Genomic DNA, 15757 nt, shown 5'->3' on the forward strand with positions numbered 1-15757 from the left:
ATACAGATGTTAAGGAAGAGCAATTGCATTACTTTCAGTAAAACAAAGGTGCTTGAGGAGTGCTGGTTGTCCCCACACAGGAGTTGACAAATTCTCTGTTTCTCTGAGTCCAAAAGGTGAACACTATAGAAAAGCAAACCTACAATCACAAACTACATATACTGATGAAGAGTAAGAATTTTATATGTCCCAGTTAAGAGGATTTTTTAGCTCTTAGTGGAAAGACCTGGCTGTCAGCATTCAGCCCTTGGTGTTTCGGGTTCCTTTTTCCTTGCCAACATCTCTTGTGTATAGACTTTTGCAGAGGGGTATGGAGACAGGAGCAGCCTTTTAAACATTTGACTTGTGTTATATGGCAGCGAATATTCCCCTTCCTAGTTGGGATTTTGGGTCTAGTCTGTATGCCTGCCATACAGTGGGAGGATCTGAGGAGAAGCTTTTGGTGTGATGTGACTAACATGAGGAGCAGGAGCCTTGGTGTGCTGTTTAAATGGGTTTTCATTTAAGAATAATGAAACAGCTTTTTATTTTGAAGCATCAGTTTTATATCAAATCCCTGTTAATGAAAGCACTATTATTTTCCTGTAGTGGGAATCATTTGGCCCTTCCGTTGCAGGCAGGTTGGTGCATTGTCTCTTGACCTCATTCACACAGAACAGGAAAGGGAAATGCTTTGGCAATGAAAATGATGGAAGAGTTGTTTGTTTTTGTTGATGCAATATCATTTGTGTTCATCTACTTTTGTTTTAAATATGGAAAGGTTATTTCTTCGAGAAATTATAGAAAATGTGGTAATATGGAGCTAAGACTTTTTGGTTCTATTCAGCATGTTTTCTTGTCTCAGTTAAGTGCTAAATCTGAGGTGTTTGTGGGGTTTTTGTCAGTCTCAGGAGAAAAGTACTTGCCACTGAACTTTGGCTGGGAGTATGAGAAGAGCATTGCTAATACACAACAAGCATTTAGTAGGTCTAGTTCTTGCTAGCTTCTTGTGTTTGCAAAGAATGATGAATGTTATTTTTCACTACAGCAACTTTCTGGCACATAAACTTTGCTATCCAACCAAAGGCTACAAGTGCACTTTGATTATAGAAGGTTTTCCTTGAGAAGGAGTAGGCTGTTAAGAGCAGGAGCTGGCACCATTAACCTGAGGTGTCCCTCTAGCCGTGCAGAGCTGTCACCCTGATGTGACCAGGCTCCTTGCAGCAGAGGGACTCACTGCAGTGGAGAAATCACCTTCCCATGGTTTGGGTCGTGGCTGTGGTAGGGCAGCTTTGCTCCTCAGGCACCAGACTGTGGCTGGCCAGGCCAGAGCCGGGAACACACTGCAGCTGGGAGTAAATTGTCAAAGGAAGGAATGTTCAAGAAAACCATGCCACACTCTTGCTGGCTTTTTTGCAATACTTTAATACAGCATTAAAATGCTAGAATACTAGAGAAAAGCTGTATACTATCCAGCAAATAAGGCACATGTCGGAATGCCATTTTATGGACAATCCACAACAGAGGTTTTACAGTCTCAGTAGCAACACAGTCACCAGATGAGCAAGCTGCCATCTTGATTGCTGAAACAGAACTGGTACCTCTGAGGCCTTTGTCCATAGGTTTTGTTTGTTTTAGCTGTACAAGTTTATTAACAGTTACAGAAAAAGAAATTACACAATTTGCCAACTGAATCTGACAAGGTCAGTGGGTACAGTTAAACAAATGTAATAATCATTAGGTTAATTTTTTTTAAAGCTGAAGAAATTCATAAAATAGTGTTAGTTTTAGCACTATTACACAATGCAGTGAGTGCTGTACTAAATAACCTTTTAAAGGAAACAAGAATCCAGTATAGGGCTGGGCTGACCTCCCATTTTAGCATGGTAAAATATCAAACTAAAAACTCAATCCTTCATAATATAATCAAACTACATGAAATGTAAAGTGTAAAATGCTTGGAATACGTGCACATGCATATTCTATATTTCTATCAGTTCTAATTAAAATAAACTGAAACCCCCTACAATAATCTACTTCAATCCTTTTCTCTTACATCCTTTGATTGATATTATTGCTATAGATGATACTGCATAGCTGAGCTCACAGTCTGCAAAGAGTTGTGAAAGTCAAGTTAAACAGTGTCCCAACCAACTTTCTTCCCCTCTAGTCACGGGGAAGGGAAGAGCCACCATTTGAAACCCACCACTTGTGCTTCGGAGCTCCTGAGAGCGGAGTCTCCACGGTGCTTCCAACACCGCTGTGTCCCTCACAAGGCCATAAAGTGACAGTATTCTGATATTTGCTCCTCACTTGCTACATGTCTAGTGATAGCTTTTCTAGCACTCGTTCCCCAAATACACATAAATAAACCGTATAAGCATTTTCATATAAGTCTAAGCACTTGAATAATACACTGGTTACTTAATACTGATATTTTCATCCAAGGATAACAAAAACAATATGGCTTAAAGAATTGCAAGGTTTTTTGTCAGAATTATGTACCAACTTTCATATAATATTTTATGTAGACAATATTTCCTTCTTAATGTAGTTCTGTTGCATACTTTATACAGACAAAAGCATTGTAAAAAAAACGTAAATTATTTCCATAAATATTTTCTTGAGGATACATCCTTAGTTCTGCAAAATACTGCAAAATACTTAAGAAAACTCTTACCTCCGTTAGTATCCTAGTTGAGAGGAAGGCCCTTCTGAAAGCTTCCCAATTGTAAAAACTTTGCCCAAAAAACAAACAATACTTTTTTAAAAAGGCCCTCAAATATATACAAAAAGTTACTGCAAAGAGTTTCCAGATAACAATTCAGTATTATAAGAAATATTTGTAACCATTCAAAAATTTTAACATCTAAAAAGGTTTCCAAAATACACACATAGTATTAAAAAAAAAATTGAAAGAAACTCTATGTCAAGTATAACTCAAGATAAATACACATCTGCAAGTAAAACTGTAAAATACTTCATACAGGGGTAAACATTTATATCAATCATCTATAGCTAGTAACTGCACACGATTGTCCCTTTGAAATTCATCCTAGAAACACAATCCATCATCCCTATATCTAAGATCTCAAACAGCCCTCTGAGCACTTGAGCGATATAGCAACCTCAATGGACAGCACTGGTTCTGCAGATAAGAAAGAGATACGGGTGGAAGCCCGCTTGGGAGTGGAGGGATATCTGAAAGAATGATTTTTCTATGGGGATAGTTCAATCACATTTTAAAATATGTTGGCAAAGGCAAGTGGAAAATATATGTCTATCTACTTAACTTGAAAAACACGTGTTGATGATTTATTGCTTACTGTTCAGTGGACAACTCTTAGGATCCAGAACAGGACAAAAAAAATTCTTCTGTGTGACTGCAGGACAAAGACCACCAGTCTATGGAGTCTGACATTTCCAGAAGCTCTAAACTTTTAATGTTTTAAGTAGGTTTCGGGTTTTTTTAAAAAATGCTAGAGTGTCACAGGTATGCAATCCATGTATAATCTAAATTTCTTGTTATATAAAAAGGTAAAATGTACATAACACTTTTAGGTATAAGGCTTCTCTCAGGCACATGTAACTTCACATTTTTAGTTTAAAAACTAAGTCCCATATAATGGGGAACTTCAAAATACACCTAGTTTCAGAAAGAATATATACTCTTGTGTATTTATCTGAAATTAAATAGCAACTTTGAGACAAAAATGCCTCAAACATTGCTTGTGTGGCATCATTTTGCATCTGTTGTAGCAGCAGTAGGAACTGGCTAAAATGGGGCCATCCTTTAAACGACTAGGATATTTCTTCATCACCTTTAAATGAAGTTTTTGTAATAACTTCATTGTAGCCTCATTAGGTTAAAGCAGCTAAAAACCTATGACACACATTTCAAATTCCTCAAACATTTTTCCAGAGATGTGCCAAATTTGATATGAAATGTTATGACCAACTCATTAAACAAATTGCAGGGTGTTTATTTGTTTGATTGGCTTTTGTTGCTGGTTTTAAAGAAATAAATGCAAGTTTAAAAAAAAGATTTAAAAAAAGGTGAAAATTAAAAAAAAATAGAATAGGACAGAATATATTGGTGGGCTGTCAACAGCAAGCATCTGACGCTGAAAATCCAGTTTGCCAAATAAATGCACAGAGCCAAACTGCTCTCAGGTACGCCCCTAAAAAATACTCAGTTTAGGGAGGCCTGTATTGATTAAAAACTCTTTTTGTTGATGCTTGTTTCACTCCTGCCAATACCATCTACTAATGCCTTCAACAACTGCTAGCTGATGCTCTCAGTGTAGGGCTAGTTAGAGAACATCAGAAAGCAGTCACTAAAATTTAAAAGATAAATCAATTCCTCATTTTTCCCATCAAAAATCTGCACCTTTACCTTTTTTTTTTTTCTAATTTGGAAAGAGCTGGTTAGATTAGGTGATTTCCCTTTGTGTGGGGAGGGAGGGAGTAGAAGTAATCTATATTTTGTAATCAATCATCCTTTCTTTCCTTTGAAGTAAAAATTCAGAAAAGTCCCTTCTGTGCCACTAACTAAAACCCAATGATCATAAGCTGTTACACACAATTATGTGGATGTGTTTTTCCAGCCGCTCCCAGTGCACAGGCTCAGTGTGGAGGGAGTGCTCGGGCCCCGAGCTGCAGTGCCGGCGGCCCGGCCGTGCAGGGAGGGACGGGGGGTCCGAGCTCGGCGCTCCTGCCCTGCCCGGGCCGGGTTCACCCTGCACAGAGAGGAGATGCCCGGACGGGAGATCCGAGCTCGGCGCTCCTGCCCGGGCCGGGTTCAGGCTGCGCAGGGAGGAGATGCCCGGACGGGAGATCCGAGCTCGGCGCTCCTGCCCTGCCCGGGCCGGGTTCACCCTGCACGGAGAGGAGATGCCCGGACGGGATCCGAGCTCGGCACTCCTGCCCGGGCCGGGCTCACCCTGCACAGAGAGGAGATGCCCGGACGGGATCCGAGCTCGGCGCTCCTGCCCGGGCCGGGTTCAGGCTGAGCAGGGAGGAGATGCCCGGACGGGGGGTCCGAGCTCGGCGCTCCTGCCCTGCCCGGGCCGGGCTCACCCTGCACAGAGAGGAGATGCCCGGACGGGGCGTCCGAGCTCGGCGCTCCTGGCCGGGCCGGGCTCACCCTGCGCAGGGAGGAGATGCCCGGACGGGGGGTCCGAGCTCGGTGCTCCTGCCCGGGCCGGGTTCAGCCTGTGCAGGGACGCGGTTCCCGCTGCCCCCGGCACCGCCGGATCTGTGCCTCGCCTTAGGCGGTAAAACCACGGCAGTGTCACTCCGTGCTTCCCCACACCTTGTGTTCTTCATCTGCTTCCCCCCAGCGCCAGGGCAGGGGGAGATCTGCTCTCCTCTTTGTTACAGATACGCTAAGTATCACTGAAATACTTTATATGTCTCCTGCCTAGGAACACATCAGTAATATAAATACTGAACTCTTATAAGTATGCTCTCAAGAGTTATTATGCTACACCTATAGACGTTGTGTTAAAGTAGATCACGTGTATTTTTAGTATAATCTAAAAATCCATAAGCTAAAGGCATTGCCTCGCAGTGTTGAATATGGATAAACAATTCTTAATAGGGCACTGTCATGAAAATACCAATGCTTATAATGGCATCTTTTAGTCAGCTTTTTGTCAGAACCTGCTGGTGTGTGATCTAGTGATACAGCTACATCAAGAGTTGTGGTATTTTACTGGTTTTAGTGGTTATCATAACAGGGAGATAATTTCAGTACTGAACAAAATGTTTGATAGCAACATCTTAGTTTCAGGGAGAAAATAAAATAACGTTTTCTCTTATCTTCATCTAAGAGGGTTTTTCTACTTGTTTAGCTAGATGTGAACCATCTAGGTGATTTTTTTTTGTTCCTGTACTATTAAGTGCTCAAGAGGAAAAAATAGATCTGGTCTAAAATGCTCCTCTTTCAAAATTATTCATGCTTGAAATAAACTATTGAGATTAATCCTAGAGGTCAAGCTCAGAAAATCCACCCCTAGATTTGCTTGTGTATTTTCTTATTTGTATAGACAGATTAGTATCTTTGTTGAGAGAATTGGTCTCTAAGTTAATTTGTGAATCTGTGCAAAAGAATGTGTTTGCATTTGAAAATGCTAAAACTGCATGTCTTCACTGAGGCAACTGAACTGCTTATTAGTGTTACTTTCAATAATATTATTTTCAGCTATTTTAGTTGGAGTTGCTAACTGGGCAAAAGTAGTTTCCAAGTGATTAATTTAGTTAATTCTATTTTAGCATTACACAGCACTTTTCATCCAGTGATGCCAAAACGCGTAAGAGATATTAAGTAAACCTCACAACTCTCCTGTGAGGTAGGTATGCTAAAGTATTATTACCCCCTTTTGCAGCTGGGGAAACTGAGGTCCAGAAGGATCTTGTGACTTGCCCAAAATCAGGGAGCTATGGGAGAGCTGTGGTCAGAAGCCAGGAGTCAGGATGCTTATCCATTGCTGTGAGCAGCAGGCTGGGTCACTCAGGCTGCCCATAAATAATAGAGTTTTCAAGACATGTACCTGCCACTCCCACCAAACAAGCAGATGCAATTTTGCCCTGCTTATAGCAAAGCAGGGAAATGGCAAAAGCTGGACCGTGCAGCAGATTTGTCAGGAGCTTCATGTTCCCTAGGTGAATACTCATAAGTTCTCTACTTTCTTTATAAGAGCTTGTCTTGACATACTGGTAACATCCTGCTATCACTTGGCATAAACCCCCCACTTTCTTTGCATTACAGAGCTAGTCCTCAGAACACATTTAGTTCACATCAAGTTATTTAGGATTTAAGTATTTTCTCTAAGTATCATTCATACAAATCAATCTCCCTAAAGGAAACGTCATAAAAATGTAAATTGCTGATGTAAACCACCCCCCCCAACCTCAAACATTATTCCTCTAATTTTTTTAGTGAATGCTACAAATTAATTGCTTGTTGTGTCCTTTTGCCAATGTACTCTCACACAGACGTACAATCAGGATACTGTCTCGAGGTACTTTCAGTTTGCCAATCCCTGACAAGATGTTCTTTGCAGCAGGCTGTCTCCGTGCAAAGTTCTACCTGAAATGGGACAATGAAATAGAATTCCTAAATTTCTCCCCAGGTATGTAGGTCTTCTTCAGGAAGACATAAGGGAAGAGGGTTATATAGAGTGTTCTCCATGCCTTAAAAGACCCCTATGGCTAACATGTTTCATATCATAACAAATTTCTGTAGTAGAAAACAAGACATAAAAATATTTCCAGCAAGTGGCTTTTAAACTACTATAAATAGTAAGTTTGGCTAATCTTTTAGTTAAGGATATTGGGGTCAGTTTGAAGTATTCTTATCCCCTTTTCATAGTAAATTTAGTGTGCTTGTAGCCTAATGAACACGTCATGCACGCAGAAGGGGCCATGTCAGTGGGATTATATGACAAGAGAAGGATCTGGTAGTTGCATATGCAAGCCAATTTTGTCTCCTACAAAAACCTCTTGGAATCTTATGGCATTCCATTCCTACCCAACCCACACCCCTCAAACAATTATTCACTTTTTTTTTCATGTCCTGCAAAAATTATTTTGCCTAAGCCCTGCCCAAGAGATGGTAACAAATAGAAAAAAATCCAAGAAATCAGCAGCACAAACCCCTTAAGAATTTCTAAAACTGGGAAAGCAGTAATTCCCCTTTTATGCTGGGGCTTGTTTCATCTTCCTTTGTCTTGTCATATAATAGGAACAGTGTTCATGTTGTGGGTGAGTGCTTATGATTAGTGGCCCCACAGTTACTGAACCTCTGCAAAAGCCATACACGTAACAAATATTCCTTGTGAATATTATTCCTTGCCTTTTGAAAAGTACTTCATTTCACCTGGCTGTGATATAGGGTCTGTGTAAACAATCAGCAGAACCTGTAACTGTAGTTCTGTTGTGAACATCATCAGTAACACCTTATGTGTGTACATATATAAATTTACATATATATGTATACAAATCATAGTCCTGTAAATACCTATTGCATGCGTGCACATGCACAGGAGAAATGTTACATTCTATTAATGGTAAGGCATATTATTAGATAGGCAATATTGGCAATTATTTTAGCTTTTATCTTGATCTGTTGTGCTGCTGTTGATGGCATGCTGCCAGAGAATCTCTCAGGATGATGGGGATGGGAAGAGGCCACGGTGAAGGTTTATTGCACACGGCGGCAGTAGTAGCCCAAGACTTTGCACTTCTCACACAGGTGCTGGGGGTGTTCTTTGCTCTGGTCTGACACATCCAGGCCGTCTGGCTTTTCCAGGGGTCTCTGCAGTGGTGGGAAGGAAATCAGGTTAGATCCAAGGTTTTGTCCTTGGTACTCTTTATTCAGCATGTGAAGTCTACTGTTAGGCCCTAACTGAGCTTTCTACTGGTAAGTAAAAAGGTACCATGTTCCTTTCCTGAAGGTATGGAGTGATTTTTTCAGCCCTTCAGCTCTAGGTTGGTTCAGAGTGACCTCACAATTCAATGTCATTCTTCATAAGGGTGCTGTTAACTTTGTTGCAGACAAATCACAAAAATACTGAATTGAGGACTTCATTTCTAAAAAGCAGTAACAAAAGAGTTCATTTGCTTAGCTCCAGTAACTTAGATGTCCCAAAGGCACTAACACCTAAAGCCTGGGAATCCCATTACCCAGCAGTGCAGAGCAGGCATTATCAATGCTAGGACTAGCTGCTACATGAAGAAAACTGTCACACTATGCACAGATATTACATAGCTAAATGGTGCTTTCCCAATAGGTAGTCCCATGGTTTTGAGGCTGAAAGTTTTGAAGCAGAGCAGCTGCAAAGCTTTTAATAAAATTTAAAAAAATTCCAAACTTAAACAAAAAAAAAAGCAAAATCCAACATCATGACACAATCCTTTGTACTGAATCTGAATAATAAATGATGTACTTTTAATAATATTCATGAAATCAGCATGTTGGAGGAAATTAAGCTGATTCATTGTTATTAGGTATTTGTGCTTTCACTTTTCATGGCATGTAAAAGACCTCACAGTCATTCTGAAAATAAAATACCCAAGTTAAATATTGTGACAAAGTCAAAGGTTTGGGAAGTCTGATAGGTAGGGAAGTGATAGAGATGTGAGGTAGAAGTTAATAAAGTGTACCATTTGCTTGGAAAACACTCCCAAATTCCCTAACCATAACTGATCTGTTTTCATGAAATGTGTCTGAAAGGCTGTTTCATTGCACAGTGCCTTGAAGGCAGCAGTTCTTCATGGGACTGTGGCAGACACAGCATGTGGTGTGAAATCTGAAAACTAGCCACAAACTTCTCACTGTTTTTACAGGGATATTAGACCCTTGCTTATATCTTCAAAATGTGATTCTTGGAGCAGTGGGCGAGTAAATAAAAATTACACCATCTTGGCCATTTATGTCTTAACACCTCTCTTAATCTTAAAGACTTTTCTTTATCTGTAAGGTCTTAAAGTACACCTGATCATTTAAGATTTCATTTATAAGTTTTTTGTCAAGCCACCTACCTGAAATTCTGTGGACAGGAACAGAGATATTTAAAGCTCTTTTTTTGGCTATGTAATACTGCAAGAACTGCTCATAAATTGGGGAGTAGAAGGGTTTCTCTCTCTGAATAGCTAAAATGACGCAAAACGTATTGTCTTGAACAAGGGATGTCAGTGAATTCTTGCTTGCTTGTACTGGATTTTAGATGCAACAATCTTATTATGTTGCACATCTAGGCAGAACAATATATAGCAGTGATTCAGTAGTGATTGTCAATGGTTTGTTTCTGATTCGGTGTTTTGAACCATGATATTGTCCTGCTCCATGTAGGTCTTTGAGTCTAACTTTATTTACATTTCAGCTGCAAAGTGGATTTCCTGTGTCAGATGAGGAAGGTAGATGCACTCTTAATCTCTGCCCTGCAACCCTACTGAGCTTTAAACGTTTCATGTCACTATATTGAGATTTGAGATCAGAACCAGCAATTCTGTTCCTAAGCTTGCAGTCCAAGCACTGGTCCAGATGCTGCTTATTCCACAAGACAGACAAGTTGAACAAGTGTGCTTAGTCAGAAAACTGCCTTTCTACCTCATCTACCACTTATTCCACCAACATCTGCCCACAAATATTCTTCAAGAATTTGCATTACATAAATATACAAAGATGAAGCGCAGGTTCTGGAGTCCCAGGGGTTAATTTACACTTTTGAACAGCGAATGAGAGTTTTGAAATGCTACACTCGATACAGGCTATTTGACTCAGCTCTGATTGCTTCTACATGCTAGCTGTGCTCTGATTAAAGAGAAAAATACAGCAGTTATCATGTTTATTGATATAAGCCAGATTTTTTTTTTAATATGCAAGGCCTTGGGAATCATTTTTCCTGGAAATAGTGCAAAGGACATTGGGAATGCCTTGAAGCGCCAAGAGTTTTTGGATGGTTTTCAGAAACAATAGCTCTCCGTAGTTTGCTTTCCCCCAGCGTTGATTGAGCTCAGCTTTTTGGCCTGCAAAGCATTTTGATTTCAGAACTGTTATTGTTACCAGTATGTTATTGTTACGACACAGGCTGGGGAGAGAGGGGTTACAAATGCAGGAAAGCAGGTTGCCAAGGGCCAGCTGGAAGGCACGAAGTGCGGAGCCCAGGCTGCATTTCTGGTGAGGTGGTGGAGGGCTGAGGCTTTGAAATTGGTAGTGTACTTGTGTGGTTTGTGTCTCAAAACCATTTCAACCCAACTTTTGCATAAAATGAAATCCCACTTCATCTCCATTTGCCATTTTCTCTTCATGGGTTTCTTGCACCCTGAGTAGCAAGTGTTCTTGTCCTGCTGCTGTCTGTTACTAATTGAGGAGAACCTAAAAGTAATAACTTTATACTGCTGGACCTTTTCTTACACCATGTTAAAAGTGTAGGATGTTAGTCACGGAGCTGTGCATCCATCAGGGCTGGGCTAATCCCCAGCTCTGGTGTGGTGCAAGGAGAGGGCACTGGCACAGGAGTGTGCAGCCCGGCCTGGCTGTTGCACGCTGTGTCAGCTCTGGGGCTGCCCGAGTTCTGCAGGAGACACCGGGAACTGAGGAGGCTGCAAGAGCCCTGCACTGCTGCTGAGCACTCAGCCATGCACTTGGACAGGGTGTGGAAAAGGGGACAGGCTATTTGACTGGAAAGTTAACTCTTTTCCTTAGAAAGCAGTGAAATGGGGCTTGTAGGCTTGTAGAACAACACTAAATCTGCTATGTTCGTTAGGGGAAAGGTATCCTTTTTTCCATTAAATGGAGACTTTAACTGTAAAAGCTAAGTTTTGTTGTCTTTTTTTTTTTTTTTTTTTTTTTTTTTAATGTAAGCATCCACAGTTGTATTCTTCCGGACTTCACTTTTGTGCATCTTTGTTTAATTTTCTCCTGGTAGTTGCAGGGTGGAAATAATCTTGTGCAGCTCCACCAGGAAAGCATTTGGTGGTGGTGAATAAAGATATTGCTGCAGGGGAATGAAGCTGACAGAAATTCATATTTATATATCAATTCCTGACCTGCAAATTAACTTTTGACTATGAGTTATTGTCCCAGTCTAGATGTACTGCATGACCTGTGCATTCCCCAACAGTCAGCTGAAACAGTCAGCTCTCAAACAAAAAACTCACCCTTATGAAATGTTAGGTGTTAAAGAAAGCATCACTAGGACATCCTGAGGGAAATTGCTTCCACTAAGGTGTAGAATGGAATAATGTGCCTGTTTCTGTTTGTATTTTCTGCTGTGGAATGGAACAATTTAATTGCACCACTGATGGATAGAGGATCACATCAGAATTCAAATGAGAGAAAACACTTAAAAATAATTTTCTGGATTCATTTACATCAAATCTTAATGCAGCAAATGAGATGATTAAATGTCAGATTAGGAATGTGAATAGAAAGATTCTGCAGCTATTGCTGGCAGGATAATTGTTAGGTTAACAGTCTTAAGGAGCCATGCTCTCTCAAGTAACATATGATATTGAGAATTTGTAAGTTTTTAGTCCAAAAAAAAAAAAATTGGGCCCTGGGGAAGAAAAGATTAAGTGCAATGTCCATTCTTGAGCAGCAGCCCCTCTGCTTTTCTGTCTGCTTGGGGGGAGAGGGACATGACCAAGGCCCTGGGCTGTCGCCGTGAATCCAAGAGACAGTGATAAGAAGGCAGCAGATCAGAGGCAGGATGCTTAAAGAGAGCAAGCAGGCTCTGTCAGCAGCATGCCTCTGGGACAGGCCAGCTAGGAATGAACGATAACAGCATGAGGGAAATGGTGAAAATCTCTTTTTTAAGAGTTCAGAAAAGCAGCAGTCTGAGGTGCAGTGTATTCCCATAGCTGGGGTACACAAGCGTGGGCATGCTGGGGAGGGTTTATTAAATCTAAAGAGTCAAAAGATCATACTTGTAGGCTTCAAACTGCTGAAAAGTTTATTGGGCTTGAGTGATCATACCCACCCTCCCCATATTGAGGGAAGCAAGGTGGCTGTGGTTGCACTCAGATATGGGAATTATGATGAGACCACTGAATTGCCCATGAAAGTAATAACTTGAGTATCATAAGGTATGTATTTACATACCAAATTATTTCCAGTCCAACAGTAAATTCCTGACAGCTGGAAGAAAATAGTGTCCAAGAGGACAAGTCAGTCACCAGATGGCTGTTTCTGCACCAGTGCAACAGCTGTCATCACAAACAGCACTGGCCTTAGCCACGAAGTCGGAGAAGAAGCCTTGATAAGAGGCCAGCCAGGAAATAACCACGGGCGCAGATGTTGCTGCTATAGTAGGCCGGGGAAGAAAATGAGAATTCAGAGCTTGGCATCTGGGCTGTTACACTGCCAAGAATGCTGGTGAATGACTATAAGGACTGGCTCTGTTGCTGAAGCGGGGTAAGAAGGAGCATAAACAACCACAAAATCCAAATTCCTTGGAAGAACAGAAGAGGTTTAAGTCTGAGATTCCTGTTTATGTTTAGAGTAGCTAAAGAAACTACCTGGGAAACAACTTTTGAAATTGCTATAGAGCAAATTTGTCTGGGTAGCTCTTTAACTTCCAGTAAGGCTTGAGCTCAGTGGGCCTATGGTTTTTGCCCCATGTTTTGTGTATTCCTGTAAGCACTCCCATGGGAAGATTTGTCACTTGAGGGAGTGAGGTGAAAATGCAGAAATAGGAACACAGTGGAATAATTTAGCAAAGCTTGGTTGAGGAGCAGTTTTGCAGCTCAGCTGTGACAATCACCTGATTCCCTACCTGGTGGATGAGCTGGGGAATGAATGGCAGCAGCCCTCCTGTCAGGCCCCTGTGTTACCTCTTGGAATACATGCTCCACCATCTCTTTTAAATACAGAGATTTAGAGCTGTATTTATAGAGCACTCTCAAGTATATACACAGCTGTAAAAGTGCTGAGAAGACTTTTCCTGCCCTAGAGAGATTAAAAACTCATTCTCACAGCTAGGCCATGTGGACTAAGAGCATAGGGCTCAACTGAGACATTCCTTGTGGGGAACTTGCCCAGGATAGTTTCCTGGAGTGAATGAGCCTCCGGGAGCAATGAGCAGGTGGCAGGAAAGTGTGGCTGCTCTCCTCTCCAGGGACTCACTAATGAAAGGTATGCATAGGAAATCAAGATTTGAGCATAGCTGCACAAGCCATTCACAGAGCCAACATATGTGCTTGAATGGCTACCCCAGAGCTATCCAGAGTGGAGATTAGGATCTTCAGTACTCTGATATTATTGCCTGAGCCAGTTACATGGGAGCACTTCAGCACCAAACCATTCTTTGTGAAACATGGACAAACCTTACAGTACTGGGAAGTCCATGGATGTAGGAAAGTGGCTGGGGAAGATGAAATACAGCTACAGAGATGAGGATGGGAGAAAAGGGCAAGCCTGGCAATTGGGAAGAAACTCCTAATTCACTACAATGAATATTAAGCAATCCTGAAATAAGATTTTCAAATTTTTGTCCTAAATTGGGCACATGCATCCTACTTTCCTAAAGTGATGCAGCAAGGCTTGGTGGCCTGAGATTGGATTTCAGCTATTTAATAGGCTCTGAAAGGTTTGATCTGTTTGGTGACAAACTGGGACAATGCAGAGATAGTCACTAGGCCATAGAAGAGGCTGGGGAAGAATCCTCAGAGGTGACTGTTTTGTCTTGTCTATGCACACACCCCTTCCTGTGTCTGCCACTGCCTGGGACCAGGTGTGGAACAGGGGAGGTTGGTTTGACCTGGTGTGAGCTTTCCTGATGAATATACTGAATGGAAACTTTCTATCATATGCCCTCACCAGGGAACTGTGCTCCTTGACTGTTTTAGATATGGGCTGAGATGTTTATAGATTTTACAATTTTGGAAGCTCTTGTAACTTGACAAAAGGTTACTTCATGTTGAGGGACCAGCAGTCATTTTCATCTGCTGATAAAATGACCATTACTTTTTTAAATTATGTTCCAAGATTTTATTTTTTTTTTTGGTTAGGTTACAAAAAAAATGTTTGCAAAATGGTAGAGCAAAGAGTAAGAATAGGAGATGATGAATTCCAGCACATTGCTGAAGAAAAATATTGACAAGATTGCTTGAAAGGAGAAATAATTTATTTCACTAGAAGTAAATACTGTCTGTTCTTGAAAGGAGGTCAGAGTTCATCTGGTTTTTGTTAAACTGAAGAAAAAACTCAATTTATTGATTATTTGTACTATGATCAATCACATCACATAGTGTGGACATTGCTGTTTTGTAGCATCTGTCTGCTGTTTTCTTTAACTGCAACACTTTATTTTTTCAAGTGGAGTTAAAATGACACAAGACAATCATGGTGTGTAGGGGGAGGCAAGATATTTTCGCAGGTGAATTATTTAAGTTGGAAAACCTGTTCAGTGGAAAATTCAGATGAGAATGCAAATACTCTGATCCGATATAATAAATGCAGAAGGCACACATAATTAACTGAGGACATCCACTGAGAGGGAGCTGAGGGCTTACAAACCTCTAGAAATGCATAGGAAATCAAACATGAATGAGGCCTCTGCCATGGTAGATACCAACAAGATAATGAAAAGCTAAAGAATAAATAGGAAACATATCTGGAAAATGTTAAGGTGGTGTAGCAGTGCTATTTAAAAAAACAAAACAAACAAACCATATTAAGTGAGCAAGACTTTGTTGTGCTTTAATTCTCAAACTAGATATATTGAAATCTAATGAAATTGTTCACTGTGTTTTTTACAAAATACAGTTTTTTGGTATAAGAGTACCAGTGACTAGATACATTTTCCAAAATGGAGCAGAATAGCTCCCCACTGATAAATGTTGATAAATGTTTAGAGAGCCTTGTGTGGCACTGGATGCGTGTCCAAACTCCATGTATGGGATAGCAGACAGGTGGCTGTGCCAAGCAGCAGCACAGACCTCCTGCAGCCTGGCAGCTCTCTGCTGCTGCTGTCTCTGTGCATGAATTGATGCTGCTCCCTTCACTGCCTGCCTGCTGCTGTTGTGGTTCATCAGAAGCAGCACAGGACCCCTCTGGAAGAATGAAAAGGACTAGAAAGGATGACAGTGGTAACACTGAGAGATAGAAGTAGATGGAGGTGAGGCAGTGACAAAAGTATGTAGAATCTTTCAGCTTGAGGGTCAAAGTTCACATTTTGGTGAAGAGCACCTAGTGACTGGTTACAAGTAACTTATATTGGGGAGCCTAGCTGAAATGCACTCTTGAAAATCTCAGATAACTGCAATACCT

The 15757-nt window shown here is 41.0% G+C and overlaps 1 protein-coding gene across 1 annotated transcript in view; it reads right to left on the bottom strand.

Annotated features, from left to right (window-relative positions):
* Positions 1–1384: 1384 nt before the first annotated feature.
* ZCCHC24 (zinc finger CCHC-type containing 24) overlaps positions 1385–15757 on the bottom strand; it is a 107485-nt gene continuing 93112 nt past the window's right edge. The window contains exon 4 of the mRNA XM_059477483.1: positions 1385–8299. Coding sequence (XP_059333466.1) covers positions 8186–8299 — 114 coding nt within the window. The 3' untranslated portion in view covers positions 1385–8185. The remainder of the gene's footprint in view (positions 8300–15757) is intronic.

This window comes from Ammospiza nelsoni, chromosome 8 (genome assembly GCF_027579445.1).
Source record: "Ammospiza nelsoni isolate bAmmNel1 chromosome 8, bAmmNel1.pri, whole genome shotgun sequence".
Lineage (NCBI taxonomy): Eukaryota > Metazoa > Chordata > Aves > Passeriformes > Passerellidae > Ammospiza > Ammospiza nelsoni.